Source organism: Limanda limanda, chromosome 5, assembly GCF_963576545.1.
Source record: "Limanda limanda chromosome 5, fLimLim1.1, whole genome shotgun sequence".
Lineage (NCBI taxonomy): Eukaryota > Metazoa > Chordata > Actinopteri > Pleuronectiformes > Pleuronectidae > Limanda > Limanda limanda.
This window is the reverse complement of record NC_083640.1, coordinates 12,130,299-12,152,126: the sequence shown is the minus strand read 5'-3', so window position 1 is coordinate 12,152,126 and position 21,828 is coordinate 12,130,299. Positions and strand designations below refer to the sequence as shown.

The 21,828-nt window shown below is 42.7% G+C and overlaps 1 protein-coding gene across 1 annotated transcript in view; it reads right to left on the bottom strand.

Moving 5' to 3' along the window:
- Positions 1-21,828, bottom strand: part of si:dkey-40c11.2 (drebrin-like protein A) — a 31,772-nt gene that overhangs the window by 6,703 nt on the left and 3,241 nt on the right. The window contains exons 2-5 of the mRNA XM_061070873.1: positions 6,974-7,029; positions 6,733-6,845; positions 5,667-5,741; positions 83-226 (exon numbers count right to left, since the gene is read on the bottom strand). Coding sequence (XP_060926856.1) covers positions 83-226; positions 5,667-5,741; positions 6,733-6,845; positions 6,974-7,029 — 388 coding nt within the window. The remainder of the gene's footprint in view (positions 1-82; positions 227-5,666; positions 5,742-6,732; positions 6,846-6,973; positions 7,030-21,828) is intronic.

Here is a 21,828-nt window from a genome sequence, read left to right as displayed (position 1 = left end):
TTCCTCCTAAACTATTTCACAAGGTGTATTTTAAGTCTTTGCCTCCATCTGATGGACAGATGAGGTATTTCAGGAGACTCACCACTAAGTCCTCCTTGTCAGCAGACCTGGAGCTTCTCCTCGCCCACTGTGCAGGAGCATGGGCTTGTGTCTTGGCGAGCTCGTCTCTTATCTTCTCCTCCGTCACATCCTCCGCCTTCTCCACACTGATGAACACATGCGCTTCCTGAAACATGGAGGGCACGCAATGAAAATAAGGAGATGACAAGTAGACTTAGACAGATGTGAATTTAATCCACTCTCATATGCTGTACTGTGGCCACTCACGCATACACATAAACACGCACACGCACACACAAATGCAAAGGCTAGAAATCCATCCACAAGTACACACATTCCCTCTGGTGGTTTTCTCTTGGTCTGACTTGAAGTTATGCAAACTTGGAGCCAAACAGTTGTGCAACTGCTTCACTTATAAAGACGGAGTGAACAAAAACAGTCCCTGGTTTAAGAGTTGGGACAGGAATGCATTGGTTTGGATGCCCATGGATAGCAATGGGAGGGCATGATAAGCTGTGGTTCAGATAGTGAAACTGAGAAAAATAGGGTGTGAATGTGTGTTTGCAAAAAATAAAAAGAGGTGGAAAGGGAGAAACATTTGCTCAAAAACTGGAAGTCAAGCCAGGGGGAGATTCAGAGATATGAGAAAAATAAGACTACTGACAGAGCATTTTCTACAATCACAGACCAAAACACTGTTCCACTGCTGCCTTTTGGGACAGATGTCAAACAAGGCTGAACTCACATCTGTGTTTTTCTACATTTGTGCGTGGCCAGGACCTGAGAATAAATTCCTCGGAGCGCCACTCGAGGTTTGTTGAAGGAGAGCCAGGCCCGTCCGCTTCCAACAGGAAACCACAGATTTATCTGAGTGACACCGCTGACACTGACACTGCACAGAGCATTCACCGTGCCCAATAATACATGTCAGTACAGTGTAAAATCCATATCACTCTGGCTGTTAACTGCCAAATGCATCACACACAGTCCAGACCAGACAAGCAGCCCGCAGTGCTTCCATGGGACACTGGGAATATCCCAGAGCCGGAGAGAACAACAATCTGCAGCAAAGGCTCACTGTGACTCAGTGTGCTGTTCAGTTCTGCAGAGTGCAAGTGCAGAAAACTACCAGGTTTCAACCTGCATCTTCATGTACTGTAACTCTTTGTGTAGAGGAGGTGGTGCACAAACCGCCCAATGAATACCTGCATCACTTATACTGAAACCAAATGCATGATGGTTCATATAAAAGCATGCACGGGTCAGACAGCTCTAAGCAGGCGTCTCTCATACTGATGAACTGACTTGAATATCCCCTTACATTATTTTCATATCAGTTTTTTTATCATGGCTGGGTGTCATTCTACTGCATTCAAATCCTTGGACTTTCATTTTTCAAAATAAAATCGCTTTAGCTTCATAAGTAAAGTGTTTCAAATTAAGTAAAGACCCTACACTCGCCTGATTCAGTTACCTTCCCCTTAGTCCTTCCCTGCCCTTTTCTTCTCACTCTCTGTCAACCTCATAACATGTGTTTTGCATTAATGCAATGACTTCACATGTGCCAAACAGAAAGCTTTTGGATTTCAGCTCATAGTATTGCTGTGCTGTTGTTATTGGTAATAGCTAACAGCACTATTTAGGTGTCATAACCATGTCTCTATGTTCTCTTCATTAAAAATCTCAAAAATTGTCCGAGTAGGATGCTTGCACGATCTTTTTCAGGAATTGTGTCATTGATGACCTTGACAAGAAAAAGTCACTGTTGGTATGAGAGCAAACTCTCTGGCAGGAAGAGGAGGTGATGTGACAGGTTGGGAGTTACTTTCTCGCTATAATTGGGCTCAATTCTGCACAAACTGTCTCTCTGCTCTGGAAGTGAACTGCTTTGTGGAGTCTCGTCCTCCACTTGCTCAGACTGTGAGAGGCAGTAGGCGGATATATGGGATATTCTCAGTGTCCCAGGGTCAAGTTTGTCTCAAGTGAAGGATGCAATTCTTGCAGGAAATTGTCATTGTTTGCATGTAAAAATCTAAAATTATATTTGGTTTGCATGTTCTCCCTGTTTCTGTGCGAAATCCCCCCCACAGAACTAGACCACAGTCGCGTGCATACCTCTGCCAACAGTCTCTGTATGAAACCACATTTAAATTCACTAGATCCAGATTTTTATTTGGTGCACACACATATAAACATCTGTCCCCTAAACATTCTTTCATCAACATCCATGAATTATTCTTTAAGAGATCAATGAAAATGTTGAAAAAGTCTCACAATTTTAAAGCAAGTAAAAAAATAAATAATCCTAGTTCCGCCCCCTGATACAGATCCACACCAGTATTTGTTGGATTATTTGTAGTTTTCTGCTATATAACAAACAGACAAACGCAGACTAAACAGTGGGCTGAGGAATAAACCTGAGTGAAAAACAAGAGGGTACTACCCCTAAAAACTCTCTTGATCTAATAATTGCGTGTTATACTTCTGAGAAGCGATGACATTTGCCTTAGTAATGAGAGCTCATTGTCTGAAACAACACAGGAGGCGTGATGAAGGGCTGGTTGTGGTTGACATGAAACTAAAGCCTCTGTTCTCAAGTGTGCGTTTGTGTGTGTGTGTGTGTGTGTGTGTGTGTGTGTGTGTGTGTGTGTGTGTGTGTGTGTGTGTGTGTGTGTGTGTGTGTGTGTGTGTGTGTGTGTGTGTGTGTGTGTGTAAAGGCCAGATGACAGATGCTTCAGGGTTTAGAGCCTAAGGCCAAATTTGTTGCCTTGTTTCTTATTTTACAAGAGAACCACTGTTCTTTGTTGCACCTCAAATCTCAAATATCTGACTGGGAGCCAAACATGTCATGCCACAGCCGATTACCTTTTGATTAACACATTTGATTAATTAAAGGTGACTTATAAACAAAACTTCTCATGGGATTGTTATTCCAATTTTACAGCGGCACGTACACACACGTACACACACGTACACACACACACCTCTCTAAAGTTGTGAGGACACTCATTGGCATAATGCATTTTCCTAGCCCCTTACCCTAACCTTAACCATCACAACTAAATGACAAACCCTAACCTAAAACTAATTCTAACCCTAAAACCAAGTCTTAACCCCAAAACAGCCCAGTGAACTTTTGAGGACCAGCCAAAACGTCCTCACAATGTCAAAACGTCTTCATTATTGGTGTTGAACCAAAATTGGCCTTCACACACACACCTTCACACCCACACACACACACACACACACACACACACACACACACACACACACACACACACACACACACACACACACACACACACACACACACAAACACAAACAGCGCCCGTCTGGCTAAGCTTCAGGCTGCTATTATGTCAGTGGAGATGTAGAACAATGGGAACATCTGCACTCTATTCATATTTTAGTTTTCATAACTTAATGCTACACTAGAGTACAGTATGCAACACACCCAAATCTGCTGCCGCTTCAGACTCGCCTTGACAAAGCCCTCGCTGCCAGCTGGGACTTGCAGCAAAGCAGACCAGACGACAGAAATAAAGAGAGAAAAGGAGATAAAGAAAGAGGGAGGGAAAGAAATAAGAAAAACTGCAACAACGTGCAAATGGAAAATCGAATTGTCTCTATGCAAGGGTTTAAAAAAGGTCGAGACAAATTGATCCCCCAGTTCTTGTCATCATTCTCTGCTCAATGTGGACAACAGTAATAACTCATCCCTGCCTGACATATGAAGGTGAGATAATGAGATAGACGCTGCTTTTAATCTCCTTTTACCCTAAACAAATATCCCTAGATCATCACTAATGTCGCAAGTTCCCTGAGACAACGTCAACACAGCCACATGTTGTTCTTGTTAAGACAGATATGACGATGGATAAATCAACATTATATTGCCAGTTTTAATGGACAAGACAGATAGTAAACAAAGAGAGTCCACAATAGAAGCAATTGAAAGTTTGTCTTCCTTGATCGATGAGATACTTGATATATCAGTTATCATCAATATCAAATTTTATACAGCTTCACTTCTTAAACTATGATGAATTTTTTTGCAAGGTGGCTGCGATTTTCCACTTTCCTCAGCAACATCAGATGCTTTTACAGCCACAGGTATGAGTGTTGTGCTGGTTTCCTATTTCTCTCCTGATGCTTGAGTGTTTTTGCTTCCAGTTCATGATAAATCAACTTGTTGCGAAAGCAGTTAGTCACGTGGCTTCAACACAGTGTGAAAAATGTCTACTGGCAAAGTTAGAATTAACCAAAGACAGAATAACAGTAATGCATCATCACCACAGTCTTTGGGCCGGGATATTTCTGCAAATACAATCCACATGCTTGGCTGTAATGTCCATTGTGCAAGGTGGGGCAGTGTGAGCTCCTCCAGTCTGAATTATCTTTAAGTAATAAATCTCCTTTTCAACCGCTGGGTTATGGAAAATTAAATTGTTAAATATCTCTCAGGAAAACAGTTAAAATTAATAATTCCTTTATGTATATTCAGAAGGGGGGAGTGTACCATATACAATATAAAGGACCACGGGTTATTTGTATTGTCTTGCCGCAAGTCTGGCTGTTCACATATGTGTGTGTTTGCTGAGGTTAGAGGTCACACTTCTCCCACAATTCACAGCAAGACACATTTTCTCCAGTCCCCTCCATATACTGACCATGAAATCATCTCTCCAGATTTTTTTAAATCCCTCATGAAAATGCACAGAGGCCCAAGGGTGCTTATACACACACACACACACACACACACACACACACACACACACACACACACACACACACACACACACACACACACACACACACACACACACACACACACACACACACAGGGTTAGGGGGTTTCATGGTGCAGCTCACAAAATCCTGAACTTAACAATTACTGTTTAAAAAGAGAGACAAAAAAAAGGAAAAACGACAAACATTCCACAGATGCCTCTGCAGTTGACTGGGTGATGCCTTTATATGGAAACTAGTAAACCTGGGGGTGAGTTGAAATTCTCCTCGTCAGATTGACACACTAAATAAACAAGTTGCAGCTATAAGATAGGAATGGAAGGAGTTTACGTTTTACACACATGCACATAAACTGTGAAAATATTTAGAGATGTACTATTCTCTTGTTTTGCCTCTACTTCCTGTCGCTCATATCCCCACTTGAGGTTCTGTCAACTGGGTTTCGCCACAAACAATGAAGCTTTAAACCCCAAACTTTACAATCTCCCCCCCGGTGATGACATGTCAGATGGACCAATCACACACAGGACCAGTAGAACAGGAAGTGGACGGAGGACAGGAAACTACCAAAACAATATAAAGTAAACTAGTATTGTGTGTAAATATAGATTTTGAGAGTACAAAGTCTAAAATCAAGGGGGAAAGGAATCAGAACAAGTCAAATGTTTTGAAATTGGAAGTTGTTTGTTTGCGATGTTTTCAGTGACTATACTGCTTCCGCCCGTCCTCAAGATATGTCAAAGGTAAAGTGATATTTTAACTCTCTTGAGAGGGGAAACCAAGATAAAGTGAACATGAGCAGATGTCAGATCTAAGGGTATGTTCTTAATGATCAAGCACATTTCCAACTACTGCACCTTGAAGAAGTTTTTGATGGCCGGGATGTGGCTGGCACATTCTTTCCTGCGGTAGTCTTCCACGTTCTGTCCGACCTGCGGACAAACACAGGATGTAGACACTGACATTCAGATCATACCTCTCGCTGAGGGACAAGACTAAAAAAAGACGAGGAACAATAGGATTCACAATTACAGCATGGATACTAATCTACATTTCACATAACTGACCCCATGAGAACGTTGAGAGTTCAAACATTACGTCATAATGAAAGACAGTTTACACTACATGAGGGTTGGCCTCTCTTAATGAAGAGAAACAACAGGATAGAGATGGATAACTGTCTTCAGCAGCACTTTACTGTTCATCTTCACCACAACAACACTTCCTGCTTCGCATGTGACTGAACTAACCAATAAGAAGCTGTTGAGAACTTAGACTGAGGTAACTGTGGGGGAACCACAGAGGCAATTTCAACACATCCGATATGAAGATGCAAATGCGAATATTTAAATGTGAAAATATGTAAATAATAAAATTATGTAAACATGTTTTATCAAGATAAACTTATGAATTAACTTCCAAACCACTTTTGAGAAAATCACACGCTACTGTAGAAATTGTATTCTGAGTCATTTACTTTTCCCACGTCAACTGACTAACGTCTGTCATGTTTAATTGGGCATGAGGATTAACATGTTCTGTTTGTTGCTCGGGATTCATAAACTTCTTTTTACTACAATGACGTAACGGCACATTCTCACAGCGTTTTCCCACATGTCAGATGCCAAGTAAGCCTCTGTCAAAACAGAACCACAGAATGTGAATAAGCCAGGATTTTCTCGGGGCATTTTACAGGTTAAGAAGTGCGCTGATTTCCCTGGATGTGACGACTTAACATGTTAAACCCATTATCTTGGCGCCGCTGAATGACTTTGCGCTGACTGAGGGAAACCGCGAGCGCCTGTGTGTGTACCTGCAATAATTTGTGTCTGTATGTTTGTTTCTGTAATTCCTGCTGGTATGTGTGTAATGATGGGCTCATGCTAATATGAGCTAAGCCCCATGAGGCTGTCTGCCACTCACCCAGGTGATCATAGCGATCCGGAGGCCTCCTGTCTCCCCACTTCCCACTTTGCAGAGTCCATATTGCGGCTTGGATATGTGAAACTTCCCCACCAGCTCTGTCACGCCACCCGCTGTAAGAGAGGACACCGATTCAGGGACAAGTCGGACAAAAAGGATGCTAAATTCAAAACGCTGCAAACTTCCACCAAGCCAAAGTGAAGAAGCTGAATTTTCATTTCTAGAAAACATTGACCCTTACCTCCAGAGTCAGCAAGTTTGAGCTTGTTGGTCAATCCATCATATGCGAATAATGCCCTGTGGACACAAACACACACACAGGTCAGCTGCTGAGAAGTGTCAGAAACATCTGTAATGTTCAGTGTTAGAAAACATGGTTTAATTTTCTGGACTAAAAAACCACTTGTGTATCCCCAAGAGGAATGACTCATCCACAACTTTTATATCCAGGCATGAGCGTGTGGACGGCCGGGCACGGCATGTGTCCGGTCCATCATCGTGCACAAGGGACACACACAGGCACGCACACAAGGAGAGCCAGATGTTTTCTCCACATGTCTAAAAGGGAACAGGCTTCCCCGCAGCGCACGGCAGCGCTACAATGCACCTACTATAAAAAAAAAATTTGAATCTCCTCGTCTGTGACACACACTAGTAAACTTGTTAACTTTCCATCTCCCTCCAAGCCCTTGTCACCCAGAGGCCTTTTACAGCACGTGTGTAAAACAGGACGGCAATCAGTGACACAATAACCTTCATTCATGGCGTTAACCTCCACAGTCTGATGGCTCCTGGAGTAAATGGAGCTGCTCACTGCTACAGGCTTTTTCACATTTTGCAGGTGAAAACCTGTCCTACCGCACCCTTCCATCAGTCAAACTGCAGGTCACTTGAATTCAGTGTGGAATTTTTTTTTTGGAGATGATAACATGATTGTGTATTTTAGCATTGAAGAATCTGCAAGACAGAAAAATTTGACTTAGGAGATTCTAATAAACAGCGTTGATTAGTTTAACATGTCAACACTTATCTATTCTATTTGTCATGATGAGCTTCTTGTGTGTGGATGAGGTGAAACTGGTGACTTTCAGAGGAGGTCTGCAGGGAGGCATTGTTAAGGCGTTTTACAACTGTGTGTATTTGTCTGTGTTTGGGCACGTGTATGTTTGTGTCCGACTGTGTGTCTGGGTTAGGGTTAAATTCCCCTCTCTGGGATTCATGGGGTGTGTCAATAACATCTGGAGCTGGGTATGGCCACGAGTAGCTATTACAACGGGCCAAAGGTGAATGGTGTGTGTGTGTGTGTGTGTGTGTGTGTGTGTGTGTGTGTGTGTGTGTGTGTGTGTGTGTGTGTGTGTGTGTGTGTGTGTGTGTGAGTGAGTGAGTGACTGGGAGAGAGAGACAGGGAGAGTTACACAAAGAGACAGAGAGAGAACTTTAAAAAAAATGTCCTACAATACAAATTGCACAGGGAAAAACATCAGCACTGTTGTTGCGTACAGGCTGACAGGTCACCTCTCACTTTTAGCAGCTCTTATTTTTCATGATACAACAAGTCTGTGTCCAAAGAACAAAGAGCGACAAAAGTCAATCAATGTGTGTGTTCGAGAGTCTGCTGAGCGCACAATAACCATATTGTGTGCAGTGTTGAGCAAGCTGCAAGCTGGCCCTGCATGTGCGATGCAGCAGGCTGATACTGCTCTCTCGTTTCTGTATTGAGCTGATTGTGTTGCATCTATGACTTTGTCAGACAACACAACATATCTTTGAATAAGAACTTATCTAGAGCGCTCCAGGATTAATTAAGCTTCGTGTCACCCGCATCCTTCACATGGATAAGTCCAGGCACAATAACTAAAAACAAGCACACTCCTCTCCCTCATTACCGGCATCCAGAGCTCAGACACCGAGCCACATTTACTGAACCTTCGTCCGCAAGAAATTCCAAAGGGTCACCGTTCACAAGCAGTCAAGGACAAAGGTCGCGGTGCCTCTGTAGGAGTCTTAATTGCATGTGCAAATTCTCCACCCACAGTGAGCAGGGCTGCACATGACGATGCACTGCGATGTGGGAGACTCTTTGTTCTGCCAGAGCTCTTGGCTAAGAGTTTGCGAAAGCTCCTGTTTTCAGAGAGCTTTCTCGCCTGGACTTTACTTAATCTGTCCTGGATACTAAGAGGGAGAGAGAGGCCGAGGGGTTCGAGAACGCAGTGATTTCACACAGGCAAAATATGTAATGGTCAAAAAGTATTAAAACCTGAGTATTTCAAAGATCCCCAAGTTTGACTTGCGGAACAAGGATGCACATTTTTAAAATGCTACAGACGGTAGAAGGCAAAATAAAGTTTAGGGGGATCAAGTTCATATTTTTCTTCTTTTTTAGAAAGTTTCATTCCATTTCCTGCTCACGCCTCAGATAGCTTAATCAAAAGATTAACTTCATGGTTGAAACACAAATTAAATGTTTCTTTGGTTCAGTGAACACATCATACCATGTAAAACGTTCTCATTGCTGACATGAACTGAATGGATTATCTTTGACAGGAAGATCTGCAAATTGTTCACAGTTCTGCATGTTGCACCTTTTTGAAGCTGAGCTTATTCTACACTGCTGTTTACTGTAGCAGAGGATGATGTTACAACCAGTGGTAAACCACTGAATGAGGATGTGTGTAGTGAATGACTGGATATAGTTCTCTGAACAGAAGATGTGGGTTCAAGTTCACATTACAAGTGTTTATCATGCTGAAGTGTCCTGAAGCAAGACAAAAATTATCTCAGTCAAAGTTCTCTCTCCTGTCGATGACAATATACTGTACATAAAGATGGGCGGCATGACGCTGCCCAAAAGTGAAGCCAAAGCGTTTCCATTGCCACCTGGTGGCTGGCCGCAGTATAAGTCATAAACCCTGCCTCCTCCATGTTAGTGGATTGGTTAAGGGCCAAATTATTAAGCCAAAATACACATCAAAGATGGTTTCAGTAATTTAAGGTAGTTCTAATCACACTGATGTATGTTTAAGTGCTCATTACTTTCAAGTGCGTTTGTTTTTCATTAGTCATTTGATACTAAAATATGGGATGAAACGTCGTGATTGACAGCTGAGACTGACTTGTGATTGGTCGAGCACATGCATCAATCCAAAAGTGCTCCACCTCCCCATCGCTGCTGCACAGACTCTCGCTTTACATGACGTCATTACCATGAGAGGACAGCGTTCGTATCTGGGATATTCTAGCTTCATTTCTGGATAGTGGGAGGAAGTGTCTTTATAAAAGGTCTATGTGCTGACCCATGGTGCGCAACATATCCAGAAGGAAGCCAGTGGGATGCCATTCACACTCTCTGGTTTTGTCTGCACTTGATTAGCTATACTCTTATGCTGTAGGAACATAAGCAGTTTTACTAGTAGTAGTACATTTTTCCCCCCAAATAAAAGAGCAGAAATACCCTAATCCCTTCACACATGTAGCTTTCTATGGAGCTCCACTGACTGATGAGAAAAACAGATCCCTCATGTCTGTGCTCCAGCCCACCTCCAGAGTCAGCCAGCTATGACCTCACCTCTGAGAGAGGGAGGGTCGGAGAGGAGATTTAGAGAAAGAGGCCATCAGTAAGGGGAATGAGTGGCATGAAAAAGGGAGACAGAGGAGAGGAGTAGGGAAAACAATGATGTCACCATCTGAAACATCAACATTTTTGAAGTAATTAACCATGAGAAATGAAATCTGTGCATCATTACCACAGCGAGACACTCTGTGGAGCTTTAAAACAAATAAACAGCCATTCATCTCAGAGTATACAAAGAGAAAGGCCTCCATACAGAGCATAAACATAGACATGCACACACACACACACACACACTAACACACACCCTGAGCACATGGACACACACACACAACGTGAGCCTGAGCCAGCAACAATAAGGATGGTTTGTTTTGGACTACCAGAGCCCCTGTAATACCTCCAAACATGCTACACTCTACCATTCCAAGATGAACATAACAGAAGCAGATGGTGCGATGTGCTGGAGAAGGACTTGTTTTCTCTTATCCAAGCATTTGACTACACCAGTCTCAACACTGAACTATTTCACTGTGGTTATACACAGTACCCGAAGATACTCTTGGTATTGTAATGCTAAACACAAAGAAAATTTTGGGGTTGTGTAACTTGCACAGGTTTGGCCACAGGATCATGTGATCATTGTGTATACCCGCGGTGCTTGCGTGAGCAATTGGTGAAATTTGTACCTGCTACCCTGCCGTAAAAGAGGAGAAAAGTGTCCACAGGAACCTGCAGTGTCCTCAGTTCCACAAGAGCATCTAGAGGTGCACACGGCTTGGAGAATTTCACCGTCTTTTCCAGGAGCCTTTGAGTTTGACCGGTGGCCAGTGTGAGGACTTGCTAGCTCGGATCAGTGCCAGGATCTGTCTCTGGTGACTTTCTTTCGACTAGCCCAGTGCGAGTGACAAAATATTTGCGTCTATTTTTGTCTTTGCCTTGACTTTGTATGTAGTTGCATGATGAACTCAGTGAGCCATAACTTCTAAGATGACAGGGCTCATTTATCCTCTATGTAAGCTATGTATACGGAAAAGGATGGAGCCTCCTGTCGGTACTGTGCCCTCTTTTTGCCCATATTTGTGCACGTCTTCTGAAAGCGTACAGATATTGGCTAAAAAGTACAGTAGCGCCAGACATCATGGGGCAAGATAATTGAGCCTAATTGAGATTTACATATGTTCTATTTTTGTTTTGATGCTCAAAGGGAATGCATTTAATTGTACTTGTACTGTGCATTCTGCAAAAATGAACCAATAGGAATACATTTTGGGCCAAACAACTAACTACCATTTCTTATATTTCTCGGTGACTTCACCATCCAACTCCCTCCATCGGTTTGTGGATATCTCAAAAATCTTTATCGCTCAAAATTCATTACTCTGAACCCAGCACATTTCTTTCCCCTCCTACTTTACAATCCTGTAGCACACAAAGCCCCTGTCACAAGCTGAAGCAATATCTCATCCTCATCTTTTCTTCCCTCGCCTCCACACTTCCTACCCCATGTCTCTCCGGCAGAAGGATCTTGAGGGCTTGTAGGTCATTTATTCATTCCATCTTTGCCAGCGGGGGAGATATGAAAGATTTGTGGTTATGCACGCTGCTGTGATATGATGAACTGCGTCGTAAGAGAAAGATGTGAGAAAATGAATGGAGAGGCGGAGGGCTCTCACCTGGACTCACTAGATCTCAATCAGATCAGTTTTCTCTTCTCTTTTCCACACACGCTGCATTAATACAGCAGTCACACCAACTCCCTCCCATGTAAAGTATACGGCAAGGCCAGTGATTTTTACAGTGCAGTCTTTGAATCCCTATTTCATGCTTAAACTAGCTTTTCTGTATTTTCATTACATCTACCCCCCTGCACATTTTTTTCTGATCACTTCAGATAAAGCCCCTCACTCTTGGCTCAGAGCTTGACCTGGGTTCCCAATTCTATTTTTAGCCTCGTCTCCGTCTGTGTTGGAGTGGGGAGCTCGGAGACGTCCCCAAAGCACACAAAGCTCATTTCCTCTCGCCAAACATGGGCAAAAGAAGTCCAGCCAGACCCAGCTGCTGAAAAAGCCCCCCTTCCCAACCCCCCCCCCCCGCATTTTGCTTATAAAATGTCCATGTGGCGACCCCAGTGGTACACGCATTCCTCCGTCCGTCTGGACTGCGGAGACATGTGGAGGTACTGAGGGTTAATGGCTAGGGTTAAAGAAGTGAGAGTAGAGCGAGGAAGTGTTGGAATGAGAGACAGATAGAGCATAAAGCCAAAGAAGAGAAAAAGAGAGAGAATTTGTCTGGCTTGTAGAGGCCTAGCGGGAGGTACAGGGTGCTCTAAGGTGATGCACTAATGTAAACATCATGACTGAGAACTGTGGCAAGGTAAAACCACAGGCATGTTCTCACTGTAATGTGGGGAAATTTGCTGCTAAGAAGCATAAACACTTTGAAGAAAAAAGTTTTCTTGGGTTTTATATTGTTCTGGTCAAAAGAAAACCTACAGAATTTGGCCATAAAACTGCAGCCATGAAGACTGCTCAATTTCAATCACGATTCCCAGCAACTTAAACTAGAATCACCAAATCTGAGTTACTTTCTTTTGGCTCCTTGTGAATTGATGAATCATGTCAAAATGATGTTGACTGCTGCTAAGAGATGGTGTTTATTTGAACACAAGTCTGGGCTTATTAACTATCCCATGCACTTGGAGATAAAGTGACAGAAAGAATTAGACAGACAGTGAGGGAGATAAAGGATGTGACAGTTCCTATAGAGGACAACTTCCCATTGCATCAGTCATATTGATTATCACTTGAATGGAAACATGTAATTTACAGCTGAATGCATTGCTCATTGGAAAACAATGCTTATGTGATGATAAGGTCACTAGGTATGATTTTGTTTTTGTGAGGTCAACGTGACCATGGCCTGTGATCACCCACATTTAATTGGATATTCTGTGAGTCAAAGTGAACATTTGTCCCAAATTTGAAAGGATCCTCTCAAGGCATTCTTGAGATAGTACATTCACAAGTGGAAAGAAGAGTTCTGTGAGGTCACAGTGACTTTGACTCACACATGATTTGAATATAATTTGGTGGTCAAAGGGAAAAGTGAATATTTGCGTCAAATTTGAATAAATTCCCTCAAGAAGTTTCTAAGCTGTTGCCAAAAAGGTGTTTTGTACGGTGTCATGGGGAGACAACCCAAACACAAAATAACTTCAGCCACTGACTGATGCGCAGAGGCATAAAAACAAATAAATTCAAAGTCCAGTGCACGGTGTCTGTTTGTATTCCAAGTGTATTTTTGTGCCAGAAGTAAAGTTAGCTCTGGAAAAGGCCAAATATAAACCACTGGCAGTCTGCATTTGTGTTATTAAGTGATGGTAGTGCCTAAAACAGAAACCTTGATCCAATAACCAAACTGTGCCAAGTCCCAATCAACAGCATTAACTGGGGCCAACCAGACTGCTACTGGACACACGCACACCCTCACAGGGCTGGGTTCAGTTGACCTTTCACATTCATAAGTTATCACTATTACTGCAGATGACTAAGACTAAACAGTCTTGATTTTCCACTACGCTTATATGACTTTAGACAAACTTGATTTTCAACTAATGACTAATACAGACGTCTTACTACCGTGGCAACACAAATAAACTGTGTTGAAAAATTTTAACTACAGCTCAGACCAACACGAAGCTGAGGAGTATAACATGAACCTGTAACATTACCTTTGAATTCTGTTTTGTTGTTAAGGTTACTTATTTCTACTGAATAGCCTAGCTGTATCAGTATTAAACTACCATCCAGTAAACTCTCAGGGCCCCACTGACTCCACAGCAAAAGTATTGCAAAAAACCCTGCTAGGTTTAGTTGCCTCAAATACTTTTGAAAACTTTGACAGTCTGCAGGATGTTGAAACATGGTCGAAATGTGATGACATGTAAGTCCAATGTCACAACCTTCTATTTATTTGCTTGGTGCTGTGTCCTATCTTCTGTTGTCTTTGGCTATTCATGTAAAAATGAGTGGAACGCCAATAATGGTCCGTTACTCTGTCAACACATTGACTGGGACAAGTAAAAGTAAACTGTGCTTAGCCACCATAGAAATATACATATGCTTTTATAGTAGAGGAATGGGCATCCAGAGGATAAATCATGTTTAACTCTAACAGCAGTTGACCCATAGGAGTACTTGTCCCAATCCACCCTCTGACTAACACTGACTGATCAGTATATTATTCGACTGGGTGGAGGACACACCAGACTCCTCTGGAGACTATTACACACTGCTGTAGCTATTTGGGTTGAAGAGAATGGTTCATAGTGGGAGAAATGACAGAGGGGATAGAGAGCCATATTAGAAGTGGGAGCATAATGTGTAGCTCAATGAAATGTAAGGAAAACTGATTTTTAAAAATGAAACAAACCGAGCACGAACACACAGTCAGGATGGGGGTGGAGGTGGTGAGGGGCAGAGGGAGAGACCGGATGGAATGTTGAAAGGAGGAGGCGAGGGAGGAAAAAGCCTTTTCTCAGCAAAACACAGAGCCAGAGAAGTTTAGAATATGAGAAACTAAACAAATGAGTAATTAAATCACTGCCAAGGCCCAGTGAGAGAAAACAGCCTTCTCTGTGCTGAGGCCGATGGAAAAGAGCGGGGGACGGACAAAGAGAGGCAACAAGTGTGCTGCTGCTTTATAGCTGATCACGTCAAAATGTCCTGAAGCAGCCCACCTACAACAAACACGGACAGAACACATCATTAAGCGTTTAGACGTGGGGGGGCTGACACAGCAGTGAACACCACGCTGTCAGGTGATTAAATGTCAGGCCGGGGATGTAGACAACATGGACAACAGTTGGTCTCGTGTTACAGCCATGAGTTAATCCACAGATAACATTAGCAGGTGTGTAAGTAGAGCTTCACATGGACTAAAGCTAACATATTTCTATCTGGGTAATATAATCGTACCTATCAGTAAAGACAAGCGGGTGTCATTGAGGTGAGAGTTTTTTTAAGTATTGTGACAGGGCACATTTTTAAACCTGGGACGATCTTGACAGTCTTAAACTGGGCTTAGACAACTAGATTTCAATTTAAAATTCATTAACACTTTTACGGAGAAGCCTGGCTAGAAACGCTGCTGACCCTGTGAATACGGGTTCGTCTGGACGGCCAGAAACAAAGACACATGACACTCACAACAGCTTGCTGATTGGGTGTTTACCAGTGCAGAAACGATTATTAATAATCAATGACAAGCATTGTTGACACTGTTGTTTTTGGGAACAGCTGTTGTGCAGTAAAGTTCAACTACTTACATGCCGAGGAGGCAAACTATTATTCGAGCAATCCCAATTTACACCGACATGCTCATGGCCAGTGTGTGAGTTATACGCATTTTCAGGCAGGCAGAGCCAAGACAAAAATGAAAGAAATCATAGCAATATGGATGTAGCCTTATAAATGAGAGTCTGGATGAGAGACAGAGAAACGCATTAAACAAGTATCTGTTCTAAGGTGAGATCATAACTCTCAGTTATAAAATCAATGAACAGTAGCACGCTAGATGACGTTGGCCACATATACATATACTTAGACATATACATATATATATATATAGAGTATAGTATTGTATTGTGTAGTTTATACAATATTTATATACCGCTCAGCTGCTCCGGTCTCAGGCTGTTGTGGTTATTCTCGGAGTGTACTGATGTTATCATCCTGAATCAATATATCGATATGAATGGCTCCGCAAACCCTCCCACTACCAGACAGTCGGGTCTGCATTGTACCAACCAAGGCTCCAGATTTCTCCTCCGATTCTCTGGGGCACAGAATCAGGGTTAAATTGGCCTGAAATTCCTGTAGGCTGAGCCCAGCTTTACTGTTTTAAAGAGATTCACAGTAACGTGGTCTCATTCCTCTTGAAGCTTTGTGACATTATTCAGTGGGAGGAAGCAGTCTAGACCTTTTCTGGTGTGCGTGTGTGTGTGTGTGTGTGTGTGTGACATGCTGGATGTCAAAGCTGATAACATAGGGGACCTAAGGTAGATTTGCAAGGTGAAACTCAGTCAATAAACTGTGAAATCCATCTACAAGATCCAACATTGTGCATTTACTTCTAAATATTGAGACCTGTGCACATTAACCAATGATAAAAGATTGTTTTATGACTGAATGCGTTAAAACCTGACACTTTTTGTGGAAGTGTCACATGGTTCAGTTCTCACACTGGTGAAGAAAAGGGCTAAAGGGCTTAGCGCAAAAACAGGCGTGATAGAAGCCAAGTTTAATAGAAGAAGGGGGCGTTTTGTGTGTTGGGGGGGGGGGCTACATGGAGACGACGGGATATATTCAAGCCACTGAAAGATAAGAGTTCACACTGGGCAAAACGATGAAAAGCACCAGGGGATGTAGATACAAAATGGGCAGGCTAAGAGGGACACATCTAACAAAGACACACAATGGGAAACAGCAGAGAGTGTAGAGGAGGTTTCCAAGGGGGCAGAATAGTATGTGGTTATTGGGGGCAAGTGTCGTGGTGGAGGTATTACATGGGAGCTGTCGTGTCTCTATGGGGTAAATTGTTATGACAGGAAGGTTTATGGATTGTTCAGAGGAGAGGAGAGGAATGAGGGATGATAAACCTCCTAAAATCGCTGTCCACTGGGATCACTCTGGCATTTCCTGCATATGCTGTCCCTCACTGCTACACACACACACACACACACACACACACACACACACACACACACACACACACACACACACACACACACACACACACACACACACGCACACGCACACACATAGACATTTCCTCCCTTATTATGTGATCCTTAAACACAAGATGGCATCTTATCTTCAACCATTTCCTTCAGTTAAACAAAACAAAGTCTCAAGTATCACATATCCACTTACACCCCATTTGGCCCATCTTCTCTTGATGCTTTGATCCTTTTCTCCTTCCTCTTCACTCCCCCACATGTCCCCCAATCGTTCCCTTTCTCCATCGCACCACGTTGCCCTGCTTCAATCATTTTTTTTGCTTCTGCTCTCCAACAAGCCTCTCACCACGACTGCCCCACTGAACTTCTCTTCATTCTATGCGATGTTTCCTCTTTCCTCTCACGCGTTGTCCTTTCTCATGTCCTTATCCCTCCATATTTCTTACCAAGTTTCCTCATCACCATTCATTTGCAACCCTTTCCCAGCCTCATCAGTGCTTCTCCACTCTTCTCCCCCACGTCCCATTCAGTCGCTCTTAACAAACAACCTAGCTTTCCCAGGGTCGTCGGGACAACGGATTCCCCACCGACTCTCCTCAACCACCCACAACCCAATACTGCCACCTGTAAGTGAGCAAACAAGACAGGAGAAAGGAAAGTGGAGGTTCCAGCCCAATACCAAGTGTGACTTTGCAGCGAGATGGTAATAGCTAACCTTAAAAATGTCATGATTTTGTGTGGTGATGCGCTTGGTAGCCATGGTGAAGTGGGAACAACTGCTTAAGCAACTTGGCAAACACAGCTGATGTCACCTCACAGTGACGGGACAGCTGTGGGAATGAGAAAGGGGGCATCCTTATTGAATTGTTCCAGTGTCGTTTTTATGTGTGTGTATGTATTTGAATGTGTCAATGCAAGTTTTTATTTATAAAAGGTCTCAGAGCATATGTCTACCAACTTTAATTAAAGGTAAAGAGAGCTGATTTGTGGCTGGTTCTCTGCTCGGCACGCTCACCTAATAAATGGGTCACAACACGACGAGATGTTAGATTCACAACATTCATTCATGTTCAGCAGACCAGAGATACAGGCCCTCATTGAGTTCTGTAAACAAGCTGAAGCAAGACACTTAATCTCCCCAATAACAAGTTTGATCGCAATCTAATTCTAAAGGAGACGTTACAAGCTCATAGTCAGGTTCATAATTTATATTTGGGTTATGACTTGAGAAGCTTTACATGCTCCAATGTTCAGAAAACACATCACTGTCCTCAGACACTCAATTGCTGCTGCATCTCTTTTAAACCACATTTCAAAAAGCCCAGTCTGCTCTGATTGGCCAGCCACTCTGTTGGCATGGGTCAATGACTTCCAGCATGCGTAGGAAATATCGGCCTCTGCTATCGCTGTAAGTAACTTTGTTGGAGAGCCTTCCTGAATAGCTGCTAGCCAAACATTATGCAAATTCTGGAAGTATTGGCCAGACTGTTGACAAGTTGTTTCAGGTTCAGCTGGGAGGAGCTCTACATTTACAGAAAACCTATTTACACACTAGAGGGAAAGGGGAAAACTGAAAAAGCATAATGTGTCTCTTCATTCTTTAGCAGTGAGGCAACTGTGGGAGCAAACTTGTGGAGGCAACACCAGAGAACGCTGCCTCGCCATCTGCTCCAGGACTTCCACGCACGGCAGCAGTGTTAAGACAGGAAGGCCACTCTCACATCTGTAATAGAATACGAGTTTCAGTGGACTTGAGTGCCCAAAGCTTGGATTCACATATTATATATTTGGAAAACTCAGCAGCTCTGACTTTAGAATCTGTTTCTGTGATATATAGATGCTCAGATGTGCTTTAAAAGAGCCTGCGGACACGCAACATCCCCATATTCCCTCCCTTTGCCAATATTTGAACAAACACTAAAATACAGATGTTTTAGACAGCTTTCTGACACACCCTTGGAAACACCACTCTGCCTGCTACACTCAAGACCTATTAGTTAGATTAAACAAACAATATCCCTCCATTTTGCTTCCACTTTTCATCGTCACATTTCAAAAAGATATGGCCGAAGCTTTCCAGCAGAGGGTCCCAGCCTTCATGTTGGGCTGCAAAGTACAACAAGAATGTATTTGTTTCGTGCGCTGCTGTAGGCATTGAAAATAGAAACGTTTTCCAGATTTAATAGAGAGGAGGACAGACAAAATACTCACTACGACAAACACATGCTGCACCTGCTGGATAAAATGTCTCAACTGTTTTGTGTTGATAACGTTTAAGTCATTTTGTGTCCAATAGAAAACTGACACCAAGACGTGCAGCAGCACTATGGTGCCACCAAGTCATGAAACATTAATTACCAGCCTTCTACAGGGCAATTACCAGTCACACTTCAACACGGTGTCAATTTGTGGTCTTGCACAGAACAGTTTCCATGCTAAGGAACCAAATCACGAGAGGCACACACACACACATAATAGCATACACACATAAAGTGCAACCTTCTCTTTATCAGACCCACAATTATCTTACAGGTTTGTCTTGAATCTAAATAGTGTTTAAGAGTAGTAAACAGTTGTTTGATTACTGCTTGAATCATTCTCTGAGTCTACTAAACAGGGATGCTTATAACAGCCATTATTGTCATTATCTTCCAACATGCCACCCACAGACTTGCCCACACAAGAAAACTCGGCTGAGGGTAGTTTTGCAGGAGGCACCAACCCACATGCTGCTGTGGTCAGGTTGGTGTTGTGCAAAAGCTCTAGAAAAAAAAAACTTTATATAACCAGAATGCAGTATGGCTGTGTCATCTGATGGGGCAACTGCATGCTTAACGTTTGTCTTGATGCCACACCAGGAGATCTTCTATGGCCCAAATACTACTCTATCCCAAATAGTGCTTATGTTCTGTTGTACACCAACAAAAAAAAGTCATTTTCAGACAACACAGCAGGAGATTGTCCAAGTCAGACGAGTTCACAACATCCAAATGCCTTTTTTAGTCAGGTGAGGGGTGACATCTGGGTGCAGCATGCAGGACGAATCATATCAATTCTACAGCGGAAAGTACAGTTTTTTTGATTGTGGCACATCCACACTGGCGTCAACCCACAAAAGGAAAGTCATCAACACACCCACTCGCTTGCAGTTAATACAGCAGAATCTTCCTGTTGAATTCTCACATGGGCTCATTTGGACATTTGCCAGACATTTTACTGGTGGCTGGCAGGGATTCCAGAGGATTTCTGGAGCAACTGACTCGGACATTTGGGTTCTCACGCACGGCACCTCTGGATAATTTCAGGAAAATGTTCAGTGTATGGAATTGGATTTAGTTCAGGGTATGGATTAGGTTTACACTTAAGCATTTCATTGAGATTGTTCAGTTTAGGGTACATTTAGGTTTAGGCAATGTATTGTGTCCTCACAACTCTAGAAAGAGTTAATAATCTGTTTGTTTGGTCTGGGCATTGGCTTCAGTGTTCCTGTCCTCTGTTCCTGTGCTCCTGTTCCCATTTGCAGTATCTGGCTATTTCCGCCTGAGCCACCGCTGTGTGTGGCCTTTGAAGCCTTATCCTGACCGGCCGGAGGAACCGAACCAGACGGCTTGTTTTCCTCAGGAGTCAGGTGGTCAGTAGGTTTCGTTTCAACGCGGAAAACTGCAACAGCCCTTACACCACACTAGATGAGGATTACACAACAGCTTGTGTGTTGGAAACCGGCATTAATGCTGTTGGGTCTCTTTTTTTGGACAGGTGAGTCTTTGTGGATCTTTAAGGAACTGAACAAAAAGCAGAACTTGTGTTAGGAAGTTCAGGTCGGGGTAACTTCTTGATAAGAGCCTGATGATAATGGCTGTTTATGTTTGCTAACAAGATGACTGATTCACTGCACTTCCACATAATCTCCCAGTGGAATTAAGAAACACTGTACACCTACAGTAAACACAAGCAGTGATGTGCATCCACACACACACACACACACACACACACACACACTGGCAGTCCTGCATGTTACCGCCTCTCCCCCACACCGACAGGTTTATTCCATCCAGCAGGTAACATTATACACAGGAGCTCTTTGGGCTTCGGTTAATCATGCATGAGCCGGGGGAACTTTTGGCAAATAGCAGAAACACAAACACCACAGGCTCAAATAAAAGCTGGAATAAAGGTTCCTCCATTTATCATCAACAATAGGTTGGATAAGAGAGGGTTGTGTGTTGTTGTAATTTAAGATTTATCAAAGTTTCAGACATACTGCCAAAACCACATGATAAGATGAAGAAAGCTATAAATAAAACCAAACCTGCATACGTAATGAGTTCAGCAGGTTAAATTACCTGTTTTAATGAAGAAGAGGAAGATCTTGAGCACGATTTTCAAAGTTGTTATTGCAATAAAGTGGAGGCCTTCAAAATAGGTGTTTCTAGAGGTTACCGTTTGGTGACAGAACCCAGCTACACTTCTGCTAAAAAACAGAATTACCAGTAAAGGCTTTACATCGTGAGACAGTAAGTTCTCCTTAACTTCTCGTAAAAAATTCATTTTCAAATCAATGAGGAACTGTTTCTACCTGGTAAATCAATACCCAGCCTACTAAAAAAAACAATAAAACAGGAATTCACCATTGTATGTGTCTGTCAATCGGTTCTATTACAATAGGATAGCAACATTAAATGCAACAGGCTGATCTCCTGATATTCCCCCTCTAAACTAACTAAAATTGAGGCTAATTATTGCAATATTATTACTTTTTCTTGTAATATCACAGCTTTATTCTCCTAAT